At 39.4% G+C, this 23520-nt stretch overlaps 1 protein-coding gene across 7 annotated transcripts in view; it reads left to right on the top strand.

Moving 5' to 3' along the window:
- Positions 1-21995, top strand: part of INPP4A (inositol polyphosphate-4-phosphatase type I A) — a 127212-nt gene extending 105217 nt beyond the window's left edge. For all 7 annotated transcript variants that reach the window (XM_080612513.1, XM_080612515.1, XM_080612512.1 and 4 more), the window contains 8 exons: positions 404-576; positions 2005-2128; positions 3003-3129; positions 3513-3653; positions 4934-5031; positions 7915-8027; positions 8379-8533; positions 18905-21995. In XM_080612513.1, the coding sequence (XP_080468639.1) occupies positions 404-576; positions 2005-2128; positions 3003-3129; positions 3513-3653; positions 4934-5031; positions 7915-8027; positions 8379-8533; positions 18905-19037 (1064 nt within the window). In that variant the 3' untranslated portion in view covers positions 19038-21995. The remainder of the gene's footprint in view (positions 1-403; positions 577-2004; positions 2129-3002; positions 3130-3512; positions 3654-4933; positions 5032-7914; positions 8028-8378; positions 8534-18904) is intronic.
- Positions 21996-23520: the final 1525 nt, after the last annotated feature.

Raw genomic sequence — 23520 nt, 5'->3', positions numbered from 1 at the left:
TCCATGCACACACTATGAAAGGGTATGTTTGAACATGCACACACAGTTATATACACTTGTGTGTATGGATATTCATGTTTCTATTATGCTTTCCAAATCAACTATTATATAGCCTGTTCGGTGGGCACAAGTCTGGGAGCTATTACAGTCAGGAAAGTCATAACAGCCTTGCGGAGTAGAATTCTCCATATTTTCCTCATGTGATAACCACTCTGTAAGATTACTTAATTAGTAACAAGCAAGGAGTAACCATCAGCCAAAATAAAACAAGCCCTAAATGTGAGTTATCAACAACTTCAACTGAAGTTTCTTCTTAATGAAACATGAAGTTTCTTCTTAATGCATGTTTGTTTGTTTCAAATAAAGTACTTACAGTGCTGCTATTTTATTTTCTTTTAACCAGGTGAATGGAGTGAAGCTCTTTATCCCTTGCTGACAACACTCACAGACTGTGTAGCCATGATGAGTGACAAGGCAAAGAAAGCCATGGTCTTTTTATTAATGCAGGACAGTGCCCCGACAATAGGGCTCTGCCTGAGCCTTCAGTATCGCAGAGATGTTGTCTTCTGCCAAACTGTAAGCAAGCAAATATGGATGATTTGATTGCACTTTGACATGTGGTGGGTTCTGTATGAAATCTGAAAGATTACTGTTTTCAGAATTTTTTGTATCTGTTCTACTCTCAGGTTTAACACTGTGATCTCCCCTCACAGGAGATCCTGTCCTTACTGGTCGTTTACATGCATTTGACAATATATAACTGAAGTGTCCTGTTGGATATACGTTCATGATTTTAAACAAAAATTATTCCTGAACTAGTGAAAATATACTGCTTTCTATGTACTGCTTTGCCTTCTAATGCCACCAAACTAAAACCAGAAGATGGAGTTGGGGGGAAAGCCCCTGAGAAGAAAATGTACCTCCTCAGTTGCCTTTGGCGTTTTTTGCATTGAGAAAACCAACAGGACCTGTAGTAGCCAAGGAGAGAAGTCCAGCTAGAGGGAGGGAAATGGGTGCTGGGTTTCTTTTCCCCAGAAGTTCTGTTTCTGGGCCTGCTGGGGTGTTTCTTTCCCTGATTAGCAGATGTCTGCACTAAAAAGCCTTCCACATTTCTTCTGCCCACTACATTTCTGTAGTGTGTCTATTTCCCTGTGAAATCAGTATCTCATTCATTTATTTCAAACAGCTTATCTCTTGAACATTGTTTGGTAGGGCTGTTGTCCAAAAATGTGATGTCTCATAGAAAGAAATTCAGGGATTTTTTTCTATGCAAAACCCACTTCCTAGTGCAGATAATTTTTAAACTCAGTGCTTTGGTTCTGTTTACCCATCATAAACAGAACTTTATTCCCTTCTATTTAATTCTGTAACAAAGTCGTACACCTGTGTACATAGTATATGGCAATCACCTGGGAAATTCCTTTGTTGACAGAGTGACTTAAGACTGATACTAATCTTAGACCGTAGTACTGATCTAGTACTAGGTCTTCAGGATGTTGTCCTGAATATCTTGTAACACTAGAGTTGGAATCTTTGCATAATGCAGATGCTGTATTTTAAAGCTGTCTTAAGATGTCATTTAAAAAAAAAATCATTTATTCATTCTATCAAAATCCATGGCCTGGAACTAGCTGTGGTGCTTTTCCATCTGTAACTAGAACAATTCTCCAAGGAGACTTTTTTGTAATTCATAAGTTGTAGACCCTAATACAAGTGATTGTATCTAGAAAACAAACAGATGCAAGATCAACAGCATTCCCATTTTGGGAGAGCTTGCAACATGAAGGCAGTGTGCCCTAAATCTGATTTTACGAATGTTTCGGGCTTTTGTTGGTCAGTTGTCTCTTTTCAGCTGTAAGGGAAAGAAGAGCGACATTGAAGGGAAAAGAGCATCTGACAGATTTTATGGCACTTCTTATATGTGATATTGTTTCTGTTTGGGGCTGAAGAATTTGTCTTTTTTGTCTTGAATAATTTCATTTTTGTCTGTTTTCTCTCCCACAGCTGACTGCTCTCATTTGTGGTTTCATTATCAAGCTGAGGAACTGCCTGCATGATGATGGATTTCTAAGACAACTCTACACCATTGGATTGCTGGCGCAGTTTGAGAGCCTGCTGAGTACTTACGGTAAAGGCACAGGGCAAGTGGGTGGTATTAGCTGTTGAGCCAGCAAATTCTGCATTAAATTGGCAGAATACAGCAGAATACAAGTGTTTTGGACAAGCTGCAGCTCAGCTACAAAATGATTTTGAAAACTGAAATGCAAAACCAGATTATATCTAAAGCACTTAAGTAGCTAACAATTCTGAAGTTCTTCACATTTAATTGAATTACTTCTAAAGAGAAACTATACTTGTTTTATTCCAGCCCTAACTCTTCTATGATTCTGTAAGGTCAAAGGTTTAAAAAAAATAAAATTTATCTCAGTGATTCTTTTTTCAGAAAAGAAATGGATTAAAGGTTTGGTAAGCTGGGAGAAACTGCCCAAAATAATGCTCTTTGAATTTCCCTGGCCTCCTGTAATCTTACAGCACAAATTAAGGTTAAAGAGAGAATACAAAAAGAGATAGTACTTAGTTCAAAATGTTTCAGTCCTGTATCTGAACAGCCATCTGGATGTCAGTTAGGGAATGCTTTGCTGAACAAATGCGGAATATCTTGTAACTTTTCCAACACGCTTTTACAACACAAAGGATATCGTGTCTGTGGCAATGCAGAGAAGTACTTACTAGCATCATCTAAATTGGAAAATCAGCGTATATAATCTACTTGAACAACAGTAGTCTGGATTGTGCTAGATAATTGGTGTTTCCCAAACTCATAAAGTCAATCATGACATTGTCTGCAGTCTGTAGGTCACGGTGAAGTCCTGGTCTCCAGAGCCATTTTGTCCATAGACCTTCTTTAAGAGAGCGGTGACCTACAGTCGTCATCAAATTGATAAAGGGAAGTTGTACATAATGAGTAATGATTACGATTCACTTTTTCTTCCATGATTTAGGTGAGGAGCTGGCAATGCTGGAGGACATGAGTCTGGGAATCATGGACTTGAGGAATGTAACCTTTAAAGTAACTCAGGCCACATCAAATACATCTACTGACATGCTGCCAGTCATCACTGGAAATCGGTAAACAAAGCAAAACAAATATACTTTGCTCTTTATGAGATGGGGATATGCCAAAATTTGTCTCTTTCTACCCAACTTGTAGAAGAGCTGCAGTATTAATAAGCAGAACAAAATTAGCTTTGTTCAGGAAACTGGAAATCTGATTGAAATGTCCATGAGAATGTAAAATAAACACTACAGGCTGTGGAGGCTTGCTTTTGAACTGGAATAGCTTTTCTGATTAGGAACAAGCTGTGACAGTTCCTTAAAGTCCTCAGTTTTGACTGATACTTTTTTTAATAATTGTATTATATTCCAGATGTTATCCATCTTTCCATAAATAATACACTCTCAGAATGTAGCTTTTTGATCTTCATGTCTAATGGCTGTTTATTTATTTGCAGTGATGGATTTAATGTGAGGATCCCCTTGCCAAGCGCCTTGTTTGATTTGTTGCCGCGAGAGATTCAAAGTGGCATGTTATTGAGGGTTCAGCCTGTTCTTTTCAACGTGGGAATCAATGAGCAGCAAACCCTAGCAGAGAAGTATGTGTGCAGTTGTGCAAGCTCAACCTTAGTGGCAGCTGAGCAGTCTCCTGTTCTGGTGGAAGAATGTCTCTATGGAGTCACAGTGTTGCATTACTAACAATGATTCAGTTTCTCCAGTTCACGAACAAGGGAATACTAAATGAAGCTGTCAAATGCAAAACAAACAAAAGGAGGTCCTTCTTTATATGGCATGTAGCTGTGGAGCATCTTGCCTCATGGGTTTGAGTCTAGTGCAGCTTTATATGGTTCAGAAGTGAATTTACAGACAAGGAAATCTATCATGAGCTGTTTAACGCAGGGAGCTGCTTGTGACTTTAGACCTCTGTGAGTGACAGATCACTGAACACTGAGAAATCATTCTGAGTATTGCTGTGTATTTGCCCTCTTGGTTTTGCACCCTCTTGTGGCCACTGTCAAAAGCTGGATAATGGGCTAGGTGGACCTTTGTTTTAACATCTCCTTGCAGTACTTATGTAATGCAACACTGTTTTTATAAAGCTGAAATATATAATTATATAATTATACTTGCTAGGGAAAGAGCCACCAGAGCTTCCCTCTGTTATGGCCATATCCTGTAAATAATATGTTGACAGATCAGTGCTCTGATGGAGAACTCCAGTGAGATAAGGCACATACATGTTTTGACAGCAGCCTTGGTAGCATGGTAGACTGTATAGTGGGGGATAGCTAGCAGTTATCCAGCAGTTACTGCTGTCCTCTATTGCCTATAAATGTGACTAACATAGTTACAAATGTCAGTACTCTTGTCTGTAGCTATAGTTAGCTGAGATGCATTGTTGACAATATTTATTACATTCATGGTTTATTATTCCTAGATCCGTATTTCTCATTTACATTTCTGAGGTCAAAGTTCTCAATCCTGTCTAGTGACGTTATGGTTACTGATAGCTTGTGAACTAAACTAGTAAATCCATTATTAAATGTTTGAAATTAGGTGAAATGATTTACCAGAGAGGTATTTAATATTGAAAGAGATACACAAAAGCCAAAGAATTTTAAATACTATTTTCTACAAGATTTTTCTTTCACCTTCCTTCCCACTTTTCACCTCACACTCAAGTTTATTTTCTTTTTCTGTAATGAATCACTACAACACTTCTCTGTTACACTTTACTTGGCATTTGAATGGTTAGGAATTTCATGGGATGACTCCTTAAACTGTTTTCTAGTAGTCATATTACCAAGTGCCAGTGTTTCAAAAGAGAGGAGAGGCTTTTTACCTTGGGCTTAACTGTTCCGTTCTTCATATTTTAAAGGTTTGGAGACACTTCACTGCAAGAAATAATTAACATGGAAAGCTTAGTGCGGTTGAATTCGTATTTTGAGCAGTTCAAGGAAGTTTTGCCTGATGATTGTAAGTATTTGGTAACTAATGGCAAATTTGGTTGAACAGCACAATTCAGGCTGTTTTTTGCTTCATGTTAGTTGTTAAATGTTGCATTAGTTACTTCCAAGAAATCTCTTTTAATACTTCAGTATTAAGTAGAATAGATTCAAGAGGTTTAAAGGTCTGATTAACTTTCCTTTTTCAGTTTACTTTTACTTTATATCTCTTTCTAAGTGGCATTATGTACTGTATAAACATACAGCTAGGGAGTTAGATTGCCGTGAGGGAAAGGCATAAAAATGACAGGTTATAGCAGCAGCACTTTTATATGCAGTTTTTGGTCACATTCTCCGCATTTACAATAACCTACACAGAGAAAAACTGCCTGTTTTTAGGAACTTAATCACTTTCCCTTTGCTTATCCTTTGGCACTTTCCTGTAATAGTTGCATCTGCAGCCACCAACAGAGAAGTCTAGCACCTGGAAGAGAGATAATAGGTACAAGCTTGAATTTTACTGATTACATAGGAAAATTTCTTGCTTGTTAATGTGTTTTTGGAGGCAGTGCCATAAATGTCATTTATGTGTGACCACAAATGGAGAAAATTCATTGATTTGTTGTCATTAGTATCAGACCTCTCGTAAACTAATTTTATGGTTTGTTTTTTTTTTAATTGCAGTTTTATTGCAGAAATACAAATGCAGTAACATGCAACAGGATAGTAAGAATTCTGATTTTAAAGTACATTATTGTACTTCCAGTTATCCTTGATTTTTTTTTGATACAGCTGAGAGCAAAAGCTGTTTCCTTCCTTCCAGGCATTCATAATCCTGCACAATTAATTCTCTGAAATTTTCACTCTGAAAATTTAACTTTTTATTTATAGTATTCTAGTATTAGACTTTTTTGTAAAGTTCAAAAGTTAATCAATTTAAAGTGATTTTTGTTCTACATTTCTCTCAATTACTTCATTTCTCTTTCTAATCTTCCTTAATAATAGTTCCCATTCAGCTCCTTCCTCTCCTCTTTGATTTTGCTTGCCTTTTATTTTTATTTACTGCAGTCCCTTCCCTTGTTCCGAAACCTCTGGTGTGTATCCAATAGCCTTTTAGCTTTTGCTTTTTTTTTTCTTGAAACTCTGTTTAACCCCGCAGTCTGGTTTGTACCCGATCATTTGTTCCTTCCCTTTTCATGTCTTTAAAACTGTTCTAATTTTATACTTATTTTCTTCTATTTTTAAAGAGCACTGGTGCCATGACCTTGAGTTTCCTGTTTGTCAGTAACATGCCTTATACTAAAGGTTTTTCTTCAAGTAACTGGAAGTTGTGAATAAGGCTGGCATGCAGTGTTGGACAGGTGGCATTAACATGCTTCTTAACAGTGAAAGAAAACCAAACAGTCTTCTGTCCATCTGCCTGTTCTCCCTTACTCTGGTTACTTGTCATTACATTGATCCCTGCCACGTGAAATAAATATCACAAAAGAGGGAAAACCCACTGTATGCCAAAACTTCCTTCTGCTTCACTGTTTGTCCTGGGTAAATGTAGACATATTGTATCTGGTTTTGCAATCCAGCTTGGACAAATGGTTTGTGGTTATAAAGATTTAGTAGGAATTTTGATTAAAGTATGAAAAAAAAACTATAATGGTGTCCCCACCAGCAAGTGTGCTAGAGATGCTCTATGGACAACTGAGACAAACGTGGGGCTCTGCTTGTTATAAGGAAGGTCTGAGGGTGTTTTCTACCTCCTCTGGGGTGATACTTATGATGTACAAAGTGAAACACACTTTTCCATAAACCCTTGTCAAGAGAGAATAACATTTTACATTTAACTGTAAAACAGGTGGTTATTATGACCTGCCAGTGATGTAGTCTGTGGTAAGTAGAGGAAAAAGAAAAACCAAATGGATTATTCTTGGGGACAAGAGGCCTAGTGAAGTATCTGCTGGCAGGTTGCAGGTAATGTTCCTTTCAAGAGTAGTACAGAATGGAAGTTGATTCCTGATCCACTGTCCTCTGTGCTCTTAATTCTAAGCACTGCAGAATTTCTTAAGTGAATTACTGTCTTAGCTTCATTAGCTCTTTGTCTTTAGAAATACCTGAGGAGATGATCTGTGTCATGTTTTTGTTTACGGGTATTACCTTCTTTCTAGGTGTAGAGTTGAAGCAGAGCAGACCAGTATATGCACAATATTGCTAATCATAGAACAGAATCATTTAGGCTGAAAAAGACCTTTAAGGTCATCAAGTCCAACCATTAACACTGCCAAGTCGACCCCTAAACCATGTCCCTAAGTGCCAGCTCTATATGTCTTCTACATACCTCCAGATATAGGGACTCCACCATTTCCCTGAACAGCCTGTTCTAGTGCTTGATAATCCTTTCAGTGAAGAAATTTTTCCCAGTATCCAGTCTAAACCTCCCCTGGCGCAGCTTGAGGCCGTTACCTCTTATCCTATCACTTGTTACCTGGGAGAAGAGACTGACCCCCAAACTCACTACAACCTCCTTTCAGGTAGTTGTAGAGAGTGATAAGGTCCCCACTGAGCCTTCTCTTCTCCAGACTGAACAACCCCAGTTCCCACAGCTGCTCCTCATGAGACTTGTACCCTATACCCTTTCACCAGTCTTACTGTCTTTATTCACTCTGCTATTACATTGCTATCAGATCTTGAGCCTCTGAAGTTTTAAATGAATGTGCATTTCCAGTTGATTTTAATTAAAATTGAATTTGTTTTGTTGGTGGTACTATGCAATTAAGAATTTAATTACAAAGCTTACAAGCTTTGACTCAAGAAAACATGACTGTATTTGCAACAGGCATGTAGGAACACTGTCCACGTAACTTATCTTGTAGAAGTGTTGAATACAGGTAAGTAAGTGGAGTTGGTTTTGTTTGTTTTACAGGTCTACCTCGATCTCGTAGTCAGACGTGCCTGCCTGAACTGTTAAGATTTCTGGGACAAAATGTACATGCAAGGAAAAATAAGAATGTTGATATCCTTTGGCAAGCTGCTGAGGTATTTATTAATCTAAGCATCTCTGCATAGTTCAGCTGATTTTCTTTGTGCATACGTATTTTCACCTATTTTATTACTGATACATTCCAATTTTTTCATTTGCGTGCACAAAGCTTGGAAATGTTGACAGGTTACACTTCCTCTAGAATAAGATATGGAGAGATAAAACGTATTTTCCACATCAGTAATTTCCCTACAACTCATGCAACAAAGCTCTGCTTTCTCAAAGATGACAACTTTTGACATCAGTCCCACACAACATTTGTGTCTTTCTAACAAGAAGTACTGGTGTGTTCCCTGACAGAAGGTTATGCATGAGGAAGGAATGATGAATTTTATATCCATTTCTAGATATGCCGCAGGCTAAATGGTGTTCGATTTACAAGCTGTAAAAGTGCCAAGGATAGGACTGCCATGTCGGTCACCCTAGAGCAGTGTTTGATCCTACAGCATGAACATGGAATGGCTCCACAGGTCTTCACCCAGGCTCTAGAGTGTATGAGGAGGTAAGAGTTTGACTTGTGTCACTTATTCCTAAATGAAGAACCATGCAAACTGCAGAGGAGCAGAGGTCTCTGTTTCTATCAAAAGGAAAAAAAAGTGAAGTCAGAAAACTGCAAAACTGACTGCTAGAATTTGTCCCTCCCTTGCATGTATTAGTGAGTTGCATATGCTAAAGCTGGTTGTTACCAGATTTGCATCACATGAGCATTAGTTGTCAGCAGTGAATCGGGATTTTTCAAAGAAGCATGTAAGAATGTGTTTTCAGTTAATGCTGAGCTTACAGAACAGAAAACTGGTTCTTCTTTGAATATTGTTTAATGATGGGGTTACCTGAACTGTCACAGCACTGGGCTTCCTAGTTCTAGATCAGGCAGGTTTCTCAGGGGTGATCTTTTGTTCTTGGAAACACAGACGCCTGCAGTTTGCAATGGTTTGCCGTGTGTATTCTTTAGCAGTGAAACACTGTTCACTGGGTGAAATGTCAGTATGGGTGTTTCACGATACAGCAACCAAATTTCATCACAATGTGTCAGTGTGCTGTTGTCATATCAATATAATGATGTTCTGTATTCTGAAGCAGCAGAGATGTTTGCAGAGTTAAATACTGTACTAAAAAAAAAAGAAAATCTGTTTACTGTTGTTCAATGCCTTGTTTCAAGCACTGCTGGAAAACTCCGTAACTCACATACCAAAAGAAAGGATAAGAAATCTAGCTATAGTCTCTTATCAATGTAGTTCAACAATGCTGTTCAGTCCTGTTTTTCAACATTCACTCTTACTGAATGTACTGTACTGTGTGTCTTCTCACCAAATTCTCTAGAGTGTTCAATTCTCTTATCCTTTCTGTATGTTTTTGCTGTTTGACCCTTTCTTACTCTTCAGTTACCTGGAAGGAAAACGCCTCATATAATAACACTTGCAGCCTCTTACACTAATAATTTGGAGTTTATATCTACATCTGATTGGATGTCACTGGACTTTTTTTTATTTTCCCTTTTTTCTGCATCGTTACAGTGTTAGTACAGTACATGAAAACTGCAGTCAGAGACTAATTAAACCTTCATATTAGAAACAAAATGGAACAATTTTGTGAGGGAGAAGTTATTCACTTAAAATGGAGTTAAGCAGCCCTCAAATATCTTTATTTAAATTATGCAACTTGTCAACTTAGACATCTGAAAGAAAAAAAGCTTTGTTGCACAGTTGTTTATTTAGAGTGAGAATAAAAACTAATCGAGTATAATATAAGGAATTTTGTTTCTTTAAATTTGTTACTGAGTAAATGTTTTTTTTTAATGCAGCTATAGGCACAGTAGAGGCAGAGATTAATAACAACATTGTTTTGGACTATCAATTTAATATAACACAGGATCAGATACAATATTGACCCAAGAAAAGCACTGCTTTATGTTGACCTACACAGGGATATTGAATGAGCGCAAATTTAATCAAAACCTTGGGCTCATGTGTTCTAGCAACATCACAGACTTGCCCTGATAGGTGAAAGATGTGACTTTCTCTCCTTCTGTTAAATCTTTGCCTGAGAGAGATTGTGTGGAACAAATACTGACTAGTCCTGAAGGAATACTAAGACTAGACTATTCTTCAAGCCCGTCACTCTTTCTTCCTCACATCTCATTGCTCTTTCGGGTAGGTGGTTGTGTTTTTAAAATTATTTGCCAGTTCTGCTCAGAACAATGGCACAGAATTAACGAAGCTTAACAAGAGAGTGAGCATTATGGAGCAACTATGTAGGAGTCCAGCTCCACCCAAATCCATTTCAGCCTGGACAGGATGATCTGAGCTAGATGACAGACATAGGAAGTGAAAAGATAGCAAATTACTTCCAGGTATTCAGAAAACGTTCTTTTTCTTTTAACTAGAATCTTTTTATTGTACAAGTACTGGAAAATGAAGTCTTGTTCAGTCTTGAAGACTTCTGAAGTTTCTGAGGCAGTTGGAAGGACAGGAAAAGTACTTAAAGAAAGTGGGACTCAATGAAAGCATTTCACCTCTTCTCTACTGGTAACTTTCCAAACAAGAAAAGCATCCTTGCTTATACTCTTCTTGAAAAGTTAAGCAAGCACCCTCTTCTTTATGTGATGTTGGTCTTTAGAGGTGTTAGTTCCCACGTACTTTTCTCAGGGACTTCCTTTCCTTCCCAGCCTTGTGATAATTATGTATCTGTGATAATGATGTTCAGTGAGGAGGACATCAGGGAGAGAACATTGAGTACTCATTGCAGATTCTTGCAGAAATTCACAGATACAAGTTTGTGGTTTTTCACCTTAGAAACAAATATTCTATTAAAATAAATTCACTTTTCTGTTAAATAAGTTGCAGCTTTTTCAGCCCCAAATCAAGTACATGGTAACTCACAGCCTACAAATAGTAAATCATGATGATATGTCTGGAAGTCCAAGCTACAGAGGAAATGACTACCTGGCTGGTAAGGCAAATCAAAGGCGAAGTCCAACTAGCTCACATAGCCTCTTCCATCTGCAGCAGTGCCAACACTCCCCCCTAGACCTGTGATTACCTGACCTCCTTTTCCCTTCACGATTACTGGCCTGTCAGGTACGCCAGTGGAGCTGTGTGTGTGAATATGTTCCAATCCAGCTTCAGTCAGAATCAGCCTGGGTAGCAAAATCCTTTAGACATTTAAGGTAGCCCAGCTCATTTTCATTAAACCAATTAGGAAGTTCAGCCAACAAAGAAAAGCTGTTTCTGACAGGGACTCTTGAAAAGCAGTTGGAAATGGGGTGAGGGAAATAACCTAGCTGCCATGGAGCCAGCTAAACTGATGACATAATGAAGCCCTGACAGCCATGTTTGCATATGATCACTCACTGCAATAAAACAGCCATGAATAAACAGCTTGGTCAGATTTCTTCACCGGTTGACCTGTTTTAAGAATACAATTGTGATGAGTTGACCTTGGCCACCTGCCAGACTCCCACCCAGCTGCTCTCTCACTCCCCCTGCTCAACAAGACAGGAGGAGAAGATATGATGAAAAAACTTGTGGGTTGAGATAAAGACAGGGAGATCCCATGCCAGTTAGTGTTACAGGCAAAGCAAGACTTGACTTTTGCCAATAGATTTGAGTGGTAAGAAACAAAGACAAAAATTACAACACCTTCCCTCCACAACCTCTTTTGTTCCAGGCTCAAGTACTTCACTGCTTCATTCCCAACTCCTCTACCTCCTCCCCATATTGAGCAGTGCAAAGGAGGTGATCCTGCTGCTCTATTCTGCTCTTGTGAGGCCTCACTTGGAGTACTGTGTACAGTTCTGGTGTCCTCAACATGAGAAGGACATGGAACCATTGGTACAAGTCCAGAGGAGGGCCACAAGGATTATCAGAGAGCTGGAGCACCTCCTGTATGAAGACAGGCTGAGAAAGTTGGGGCTGTTCAGCCTGGAGGAGAGAAGGCTGCGTGGAGACCTCATAGCAGCTTTTCAGTATCTGAAGGGGGCCTATAAGGGTGCTGTGGAGGGACACTTCATCAGGGACTGTAGTGATAGGACAAGGGACAATGGGTTTAAACTAAAACAGGGGAAGTTCAGGTTAGATATAAGGAAGAAGTTCTTTACTGTGATGGTGGTGAGGCATTTGAACAGGTTACCCAAAGAAGTGGTAAATGCTCCATCCCTGGCAGTGTTCAAGGTCAGGTTGGATGGAGTCTTGGGCAACATGGTCTAGTGTGTGGTGTCCCTGCCCATGCAGGGAGCTTGGAATTAGATGATCTTTCCAACCCTAACTATTCTACAATTCTATGGGGAATGGGGGTTTGCAGTTGGTCTGTAACAGCTCCAACAGCTCCTCTCTGCTGTTTCTTTCTCCTTCACTCTTCCCCGCTCCAGCATGGGTCCTTCCCATGGGCTGCGGTCCTTCAGGATAAACTTGCTTCTGCATAGACTCTCTACAGGCCCCAGTTTCCTTCAGGAAATATTCACCTTCTCTACCACTGGGCCCTCCATGGGCTGCAGTGTGGATATCTGCTCCACTGTACTCATCTCCATGGCTGCAGGGGAATCCCTGCTCCAGCACCTGGGGCACCTTCTCCCCTCCTTCGCTGACTTTGGTGCTAATAGGGCTGCTTCTCACATGTTTTCATGCCACTCCTCACTGCCATGCAGTGTTTTCCATTTTCTTACATACACTTTGCCCAAGGCACCACTATCTTGGCTGAGGTGCATGCGGTGGGTCCGTTTGAGTTGGCTGGAGCCAGCTGTGTTCAACACAGGGCAGATCCAGCCTCTCCTCACATAGAGGATTCCCATACACATGCTCAATTAGCAGGGAATTTGCTTCATCTCTTTACCCTGGTCCTCCCCTAGAGGTAGTCTGCTGATGACTGTTTTAAGACACTGTACAATTTGGTATATTTGTTATTTCCAAAGGTGACTTTTCACCCCTCAGGTGGAAGCATCTACATGGGCCAACAGTGACAAGGAACACACTTTCCAGCTCTTGCCTTCATTTGCACTGTATGTGTCTATGCATATGTCTTTGTGTAAAATTGAGTAGCTTGATAGCTTTAATGGTACAGATGTGGCATGTGATGTTCATAACGTCATCTTGTCATTTTGAGCCTTTCTTCCTTCTTGCCCTCTCCCATTGTTTTACTTCCTTATCTATATCCTAAAACACTTTCTTTCCTCCAGGCTATTCTGTTGAGCCTTTATCCACAACTTTCCAGTCAGCATTAGCTTTCCACATACTGCTTCTCCTGAGCACTTACACACCACCATCTACACCACTACAAAGATAATCAGGATTTGTAGGCATCACAGATTCAATCTGACCGTATCCAGTATAGGCACCAGGAGGTGAAAACATTTGCATCACCAATTTTGATGTGTTAATCCAGATCAGAAATACAGTTGGTTTAGTTCCCTGCCCACCTAATTCCATTGGACTTGAAATGTCACCACCTTCTGTAGGCTTTTTTTCCCCTTCCGCCACATCTAGGGTATCTCTGATGTCTTCCAAGACACTGTCTGTTGGTTACCTAACCTTGCTACACAACCAGGAAGGTTATGTACCACCTTTTATGGATGAAGTGAGTGCACTTTGTTGTGGTTTAAGCCCAGGCCGTAAATCAGAACCATGCCGTCTACTTCCCCCCCCACCTTTGGAGGGACGGGGAGGAGAATCGAAAGAATGCAACTCCCACGGGTTGAGATAAGAACAGTTTAATAACTAAGGTATAACACAAATCACTACTGCTACCACCAATAATAATAATGATAAAGGAAATAACAAGGGAAGAGAATACAACCGCTCACCGATCAGTACCTCGCCCCCACCCCACCGTAATCTAGCCCTCCCAGGAACTCTCAGTTCTACATCCTGGGCATGACGTGCTATGGTATGGAATACCTCTTTGGCTAGTTTGGGTCAGGTGTCCTGTCCCTGCTTCCTCCCGGCTTCCCCTCCTCCCTGGCAGAGCATGAGACTCACAGAGTCCTTGGTCAGGGTAAACATTCTGACCAGGAACTGAAAACATCGGTTTTATCAGTATTATCCCTGGGCCGAAAGTCAAAACACAGCACTGCACCAGCTACTAAGAAGGAGAAAAAAATGACTGCTACTGCTAAACCAGGACAACTTGTTCTGAGTGCAACACAGGTTGCATTTAGTTGTTGCTTTGTAAACTAAATACAGAGTTGAACTGGAGAGGGCATAAGAGAAATCCAAAATGAAACACCACACTACAAAGCCTCAGGTTACCTGAAGAGATGTCCTCTACTGTCAGTCTTTGGTGCTCAAAGCAATGTAGGAAGCAGGGGCATAACAAGATGGGCTGTGCTATATGTCTTGCCTTTACATACATATATTGAGGCACTTCAGAAACATGCATTTTAGAAAGCATATTGATACGCATGTGAATTCATGTTGAAGCAGAAAACTAAGTGGGTGGTTTGGGGGTTTTTTTGTTTACATATTGAGCAGGTAGTTGAGAGGTTAAATTATATCACTGCAGCCTAAGTGGAAAGATGTTTGAAAGGGTCAAATACTATAATGGTTATTCATGTTCAGCTTGCTTTTCAGAGCTCCACTTCTTTGCAGCATGCAAAGGCATGGCAGAGCAGCATGGGATATTATTGCTTGGCAATCTGAAACAATGAACATGGAAAACCATTTATATTCAACCTACATGTGTTTATTTTTAGTGGACTACAGTACTTCTTTCTTATTTTTCTCTTTTATTCTCTTTCCCTCTCCTTATTTCTGTAATTGTGCTGACACATATTTTTGAGACGTTTTCCCACTCTTTCTTTACTTCATCTTCTGGATTTTGTTGTGCTTTCTTCCATGTTTTTTCATTTTCTTGACCACCTTGTGTTGCCATCCCTTTTTATACATTCATTTGCATGTCTGTCTTCCTTTATGTTTTATTTCCCTCCTCCCAACCTTCTTCCTTTTCACAGCATTGGAACACGGGAGGTAGTCACCCAGAAGAACTTGAGTGGCTTGGTGCCCATCCGTGATTTCAGACTAGATCCCAGCCTCCTCTACTCTATTCCTTTACTAGCTCTGAGCCCCAATTTACTGATTGTGTGGCTGTTTCTGAGCATAGCTTACCTGGTGGCCAGATTACGTTGCAAGTGAAGATAAAGTTTAAAAACAAAAGCAAAAAAAAAGATTTGAATGTGTATTGCCACTTGCTACCTGCTGGACAAAGGAATGTGTCATAGCATTGTCTGCCAGGAATTATTATTATGCCTTACAATTTTACGTTTCTATTGTACTAAACTGTAAATACACATCAAATTATTTTATCAAAAAGAATTGTATTGAAACTTTAAATTCTTGTTCTGCTTTCAGTGCTTGTAACATAGTCTGACATTGGCCTGTTACCTCGTTACTTTAGCCGGCCTGAAGATCTCTTACCAAATATAGTTTTGTGTTACTTGTTTCATGTATTCCAGAGAAAGGAACTCTGTCTGAAAGGAATTTGTATCTTTTGTATATTTAAGGTGTATGCTAATCTTGCCTTTCATTTTTACGAGGTATGAAGAGAAAAATAAAAACATGGGTGGGGTTTGTAAGAAATTTATTTAAAGAAATAAACAAATTTCTACCTTCATTTCAAACGATAATATCTAAATTACATTGCTGAACAATTTGTAGAGCCATAGTCTTGTTCCTTTCTCATGGTTAAGTATGTTCTAACAGACCAGTGTACCCACTAAGAAAATGACTTGCAGTGCGCTGCATGTAGAATTCGTTCATTCTATTTGTAGATCTGCATTTTGTGATGTATTAAAGACATGAAGTGAATGACTTGTGGTTAGAAAGAGGATGTAATTTGCATTGGCCTGCTAATGGTCCATTATCTGTTTCAGGTGCTCTGTTATAGAACTTATTCTGAAACAGGGTCATTCTCATCCTAGAAGTTAAAGATACCAGTCTTTAATATTTCAGGCAAGAAGAGGGAGGTATCAGTTAGCTCCTTTAGTAGGTGGGTTCAAGGTTTTCCACTGCACTTTGTTTTAATTACACTAGACTAAATATTACTGTTATTTCCATTTTTAAGTGTTGGACAGCTTTAATAAATTATGATGCTGATAGTGGCTTAGAGATAAATGAATGCTGGTAAGTTAGCATTTATTTAAGTGGTGAGACTAAAGTGGCTTACCTAGTTTAGTCATGCAGAATAACTGCAGATGGAATTTGGTCATTGTTGATATATAACATCAACCTGGAAGAGGCCTACTAAACTGAAAGATTTTGTTGCTGCAGTTTTCTGGCAGAGCTTGTCAATAGCAATAGCTGATTAAAAAAAACTAACCTCATTTAATGTACTTTGCTAAATTCATGAAGGAATTTACTTCGCTTGGTGCCTGAGATGACAGAAAATTGGGCTTTTCAGGAGAATTCTCCTAGTACTGTGATTTCTATTTTCTACTATTATTAGCTTGCTTAAAAACCATAGGTAGCTATAGCTTTTATTATCAGTCTTAATGGAATTTGAAATTACCTGCTGAGAGAGGTAAGCTTAAGAAAAGAAAAAAGCGCAGTTAGAGTAAAAAAACAGAGCAAAATCCTAAATTTGGTGAATATTCTAACTAATATTCAAAAAAGTATGTGGTTATATTTGTATCTTCATGAAATCAGACTGTACAGTACACTGTCTCCTGGTAGTTTTCCTCACTATTCTTCCAATTTCCTTTTAAAAAACAAAACCAAAACAACCAAAAACCAAACCCCAAACCAAACAGAAAGCCATACATATATCTATATTTACATATAGATATTTAAGCATCCTATTTATTTTTAGTTGCAATGAATTTAGGTAAATCCTTACTGCTGATGAGATTTAAAACTGTGGTATGATGGTACTGGACATATCCATACCCTGTGCTGGTATCTGGTACCACTGTGTCTCTGTACATGTAATTTCTTCTTCTTGCTTAACACTGGTTCATTTGCTATGGGTACCAAAATCTGCCTTTTTACAAAGTGAACAAATGTCAGGTTGGACTGTGGCTTTGCTCTTGCAATGTGATGAGTGTCGTGGGCTCAGTCTAACAAGATGTGAAAGTAATTTTAGTAGGTGTTATCTCCACTGAACTCCCTAAGGTTATTAATCTGTTTAAATAAAGCGTAAAGGCTTTGCTCATGACTATCACTAGGGTTTTGCAGTAAGATCACTCTTAAATTTATCTAGAATAAAACCCCAGCCTTTCTGAAAACAGCCTAGTTATTTTCTTAAGCTTTAGTAGGAACAAGTTTTCATCTTTTTTATTTTTAGCTTGGTCTGTGCTGTCATTCAGGCGTTCAGATTTAAAATGCTGTAGTGCACACTGCTTATGTGCCTCCAGAAGAAGAAACACAGCACATGAGATGGTGTGTGAAATACATCTTTGTCACTATCTCTGTGGCCTCCTTGTGCCATGGAGGGGTTTGTGCAATAACCAGATGCAGTGGGATGAATTATGAACAGAATGATTCACTTTGGAATGAAAATGCTTATCTGGTATCCCATATTTGCTAGTTAACCATTGTTTTTATTAGTACTCCGAAGTATAATTTGTGCCTATTTTTGATTAATCTGCTTGACTGCAACCGCCTCTGGAGGAGGGGTTCCTGTAAAACACAAAGCAGTGCCATGAAAATAGTGTCATCACGTACAATCCATTCTATAAAAGGCAGGCACAGAATGTGCTCTGGAGACAAATTTCAAACTCACTTAAACTTCGTCTTAAAGCAAAAAGTTACTAATAGGTCGATCTAGGAAGTACATACAGAACACAGTTCTGGTCAGTTTAACTAGCCAAAATTAGAAGAACAGTGAGGTCACTTTGAGTGAGAGAACTTTCGAACTGCATGGGAATCCAAACCCTTCTTTTCAGTCAGATGACCACAGTTTCTGTGGTAGATGCTGCAGCATCTCCAGGACAGGAATAAAGTGGCATTTCCACCATAAGATGCTGTACTGTACACTTTGCCATGAAGTTCTAGTATTCGTTGTTTAGGTTTCAGTCCTCTTATCAGGGAAAGACATTCTCCTGCAAGCCTAACTTGATCTATAACATATATGTAAACAATAGTGCTTCCTCTTTGTACGTCTGTTTCTGGATGTAATCAAAGGAACTGTGAAGTAGATTTATGAGTGTAAAGAAGCCTTATAACTGGAGTAGTTTTTTACTGTAGCACAGAACCTCTTTGTAATGTGGGGCAGTTGCACCAAAGCATTGAGTGAAAATGAAATTCTCCACAGCTTTGTTTCATTGGAGTGATGACTGTCAGTGCAGCCAATCTTTTTTGCACCCACACAAAGCTGGTGTTTCATGATTAAGATTTTTTTTAGACTATGTTGGTTTTCAAGTCAATTTATGCATGCAGAGATTACTGGAAAGTCATTATTTTTGTATCAGCTCTAATCTTTAAGTAAGTACTGATAATACAGGAAACAATAAAGTTACTTCCAAGCTCTTATTGAGAGATCAGCAGTTTTTCTTTTTCAGCTTAATGTATTAATAAATTAGCAGAACTGCTTTTAAGCAATCTCTTGGGATCCCTTGTGCAATGAAGCGGCATGTGAGCTCCTGAAATACATGAAACCATCGGGGAAAGAACTTTTTTCAGTAGATGTGCTGCTGCTTTTTAGAAATGCAAAACTAGCAATCTGACATAGCATGTGTCCATCCTGTGTGCTTCTGACTGGCATTGTATGATGAGTCCTCATTTTTAATATTTGCAGTGGCAAATCAATTAAGCGCTCATTAAATATAACCAACTTTTTTTTTTCAATGCTATAAAATAACCAGTTCATTTCATCTTAGTTTAAGTCTTTTTTATTTTTCTTTTTTTCCTTTTTACTGCTGTCATTTTTTGTGCTTGTTTTTTTTCCCCAGTGAGGGTTGTCGCCGAGAAAATACAATGAAGAATGTTGGATGTCGCAAGTATGCATTTAATTCCCTGCAACTGAAGGCTTTCCCAAAGTATTACAGGCCTCCAGAAGGAACTTATGGAAAAGTTGAAACATAAGCATACTATGTCCTTTAATTGCTGTTCCATTAAAACGTATGGATACACTCTAGATTAATCCGTGATTTTGTCATCCAGAGGAGATAAATCACCTTTTTGTACGTTTCGCTAGGTTATCCAGAGCATGTTACTTACAGAATTGGAATCTCTAGTAACAATTATTCTGACACCTTAGCTTGAGAATAGTGTGATAACGCTCTGCCCGTTTAAATAGCCTTCAGTGTATGTAAGACGACCAGATGTTGTGCTACTTCCTAATTATCTATATGCAAATAGCTAGGTACCTCCTGGGTGAGCAAGGACTCTAGGAATGGCATTGGGCAGCTGTTTCATGTCGCATCTTTTTATACGGAATTGAATTTGAGATTGAGCTTTTCATAAACTTTTTAAAACCTTGAGTAAAACTCAAAAGTTGTAAATAAAAAGGGATTGGATCCTAGGCAGTCTAATAGCTGTAGAATGCATTGTTACAATCAAGAAACAGAAGTTTAACTTAAAAAGAAAGAATCAGCACAATAAAAGCCAGGAGTATGATTTGTTTGCTGTATATAGGATGGCATCTTCATAAATGAGATTAACAGTACAGAAAAGGCCAGGCATATGAAGTCTGGTTTCTAGTTCTGTCCAAATAAACAAATTCCTGTTGTCTTTGGCAAGTAAGGACTTGGGCACACATCTGATGTTAAAAACTGTTTTGGAAACACGGTGATGCTTAATCATTAACACCAGCAACAGTTCCCTCTGCCCTTCCCCACTATAAAGCAAGCGCAACAAGCAGGTTGCTAATGTTGCATGTGACATGTTGGGTCTCTCCCATGGTGTTGTATATTAATTAACACATTTTTACCCATGAATTTTTATGTCAGTTCTGGATTTTAAGTATTGGGGGGGGGGGGGGGGTGTTAATTTTTTTTTTAATTGGTATTTGATTTTTTTTCTCTCATGTCAATTTTGTATGTCAATACAACAATGCTGAAAGTGCCCAATTCATCCCCGCTACTCCATAACCCAAATTAGTTTCTTTGCATTTTACCTGGGCAGGTGTTCAATCCAGGGAGGGGGAAGTATGACTGTTTTCAGGGCATTTCTGAGGAAGGTGGCAACGCCCCATGTTGATAGAAAGGAACTGTTCACGTACGACCAGTACTGCGCTAGAACCGCAGGTGTGTTCTAGCTTATGACAAGGTGATCAGTTTGATAAGTGTTTGATAAAAAACATTCAACAGATCTCCTCAGAAATAATCTCCCAAAGAATGCCTTTGAAACTAAGATACCTTTTTAAAAAGCAGCTAAACCTGAATTTCCAAATTTGAACAAGATTTTAACAGAATCCCTAACAGGATTAAATCAGCCCTTGCTAGGTTCCTTCAGCACACTGTGCCCTGTTCTTCTTAGCTTCTAAGAATGTCAGTTTTAGAATAGAAATATCTGCCCATTTATTCTTGTGAAAGTAGCAACAGCCAGGTAAGTATACGGCTGTTTTCTGGTTCCTTTCTCCCTCTCACTGATGTTTGTCTGTGCTGTCACTGCTCTCTCAGTCAGTCATGTTCATTCTGCTCCCATGCAGGTTTGGGGGTTACAGGTCCAGCAGTTTTTGCATTTTGCTTGTTGCAGTCAAACGCTGAGCAGCATGTCAGAGAGCCAGGTCAGAGAGTTGTTACTGTTAGTTCCGTCTCACTCCGATAACAAAACGCTGAACTGTGTGCAAAATCTATGTATTGTAGTACCTTGTCCCAGGTGTGAGCAAATCACCTACAGTAGACCAGTCCCTTGGAATTTTACCAACCCTGTTCACCATAATAAATAAATGTTGGGTTTGTTTTATTTTTTTGCTAATGAGTAAACAAATATGGTGAGAAAACTTTTCAATGGGATCTCTTTGGACGATGTTGCTCCATTAGTTCTGCTCAACCTTCAGTCCCAGGCCCATTATTAAATACTATATTTATTTTTGTATAAACTATACTCTTTGTATCCCTTAGTTTTTATGAGTTGATAATTTTATTTTGTATATTTCAAACATATTGAATTATATTCTAAGTCCTGTATTGTTACACTAAAAATCTTGTGATGTTCAGCTTCAGAAGAGAAGAACAAGAGGCCTGTTGTAACAATTAACAGAGCCACTCTCTCACACTGTGGCCAACAATCATTAGATCTGCTCTTGAGCTTAGTGAGCCTTTATTTATTTTCTATACCAATGTAATCAGAAAAAGTGGCTGAATTTTGTATGCGCATGGTTTTTGCTCACCTTTTCAAAGTGGTGGAATACCAGTCTCAAGTACGGCGTTATTTTGTTTAAAATGCCCTGATTTCAGTATGCTTAGACATAAAACATGGTTGTCCAGCTAACATTTTATATATATGCCAGTGTCAGTACATGCACGTCGATGGGCTTGTCTAAAGAGCGCAATGAACAGTAAGATCTTGGGCAGTTCATCAAAAAAGGAAAACTGTGAAACTTGAAATCCACATAGGATGCTTCACAAGGGTGAAGTAAGCTTTTCTGTTGCACAGGAGAGGCGAAATTAAGGATTACTGTAAAAATAAGTTCTGTCTAATGGTCTTTTTTGAGTACATTTTTTTAAATTATAAAACATACAAAGGTTAAAAAAAAAAAAAAAAAAAAAAAAAAAAACTGTTGCCAAGTATGTTCTGTGTATGTTCTGTGAAAGTACCTACAGCACAGTTGCCTTTTGTTTCATTTATACATGTAAAATTATTGTATAATACAGCACTGTTTTGTCCCAAGACAACTGTATTTGCCAAGCTTTGTGCTTTGAAATATTTTTATTTATTCGGTTTTGGGCAGTATTAATATATCATATGGCTACTGTTTTATATATTCTAGTTCATCCAATCCATGTATGCTGTAAATGTGCTAGTCTTTAGGATGAAAACCAATAAAAGAACTGACAAGAATAACAAATGATGGTGTTTGTGGTAAATTAAAAGAAACACTTTGGGGTTCCTTAACTTGCTAGCTTTATCTGTTGGAGAATACATTAAGCCAAATTGTGCATGGAGATATTTTACACAGACCTGCGAGTCAGGAAGCAGTTCCTTTTAATCCCCACAGAAGTACAGCTGCTATCAATTTTCTGTAGTTAAGCCAGGCACCAGTTTGTCCCACATGCCATACCTTCAGCAGCAGTCAAAGAAACAGTGTGAGATTATTTTTGTTCTTAATCTTTCATACTTTCTCTGTGAATCTTCTATGAGACCTTCCTGAGCTTCCTTCTCTGTTTTTCACTCTTCCTTCCATTAATAGAATCCCTTCTCTGCCGCTGCTTCCCCTTCAGCCAGGTCATCCCTCCAGCAGCTTCAGTGCTGCTTTTCAGCAGGGCTAGGTTGTCATTGTTGATTGTCATTTTGGTTTGATGTAATTTATTGTAAAGTTTTGGTCCTTACAGTCAAAATATTTGAGATAATGTGCTGTTTCATTATTTATGTGTATTGTTTTGTACCTAACCCCAAACCATTATGCTTGCTGACTGTTACTGAGGGAGCAGGGCAGAGGAGTCTCCGATACAGAGTCGGTCACTGCCCATCAGGTTCATTAAATGTTTAATTATTCATAAAGTTGAGAAGTTAAAAGAAGAGAGATTACAACAGCCAATGGGAAGAGCACTACCTGAAACATGGGCAAATTACGCTGTGGCTGAAGTAAGTGATCTTGGGGTGGGGGAATGGTTTTGTTTATTGAAGCTCCCATCAGGATCATTGGAAATCTTCTCTGCTGAAACTACACAGGGATTCCTCAGAAAAACCTCTGAAAAGGGAGTTTGAAACTATGCACCAATTGGATGGTGTGGGGAAAAGGGAAAGATGTTCTAGAAAATCCTCCGTCTAATGATAAGGACTACAGAACTGGAATATAAAGCAGTTAATTACCCACAGGGCCTTCAGATCAGCCCTGATTGTGATAACTAATTGCTTCAGCCTGCTGCTTCACGCAAGCTTTTTCAATCAGCACATGAAAGCATCATCCATAAAACTCTGACTGCCGCCAAGGCCTTATGCGAGCTGTGCAGGCGCAGACCAAAGCCGATTTAACCCTGCTCGGGTTGGTGCCGTTCACACGTCTGTTCGCACCCCATCCCGCTCCCGTTTCCCTCTCCCCAACCCGCGCCGGGCTCGCGGCCCCCCTCCGGTGCCCCTCGCGCCCGCCTCACGGGAGCGCTGTGCCCACGCGCCGTAGGAGGAGGCCGGAGCCGGGCGCGGGAGGACGTTACCTCAGGTGAGGCTGGCGGCCGGCCGCAAGGGCCGAGCGGAGCGGGAGGGAGGAGGCAGCAGCCGGCGCTGGGGGAAACACCTCTGTCGGCCGCGGTGGAGGTCGATAGAGCCGGTGAAGCACCCGCAGCAGTAGCTGCCGCCTTTCTTTCCGGGAGGGCAGCAGCGAGGGAGGACTCTGCGGAAGGTGAGGCCGATCCTTTCCTTGTTTTAGAGCTCCCGTCTCACATCCCATAGAATTATAGAATAC

Source organism: Psittacula echo (assembly GCF_963264785.1).
Source record: "Psittacula echo genome assembly, chromosome: 3".
In the NCBI taxonomy this organism is placed as follows: Eukaryota; Metazoa; Chordata; class Aves; order Psittaciformes; family Psittacidae; genus Psittacula; species Psittacula echo.
This window is presented reverse-complemented; position numbering and strand designations above follow the sequence as displayed.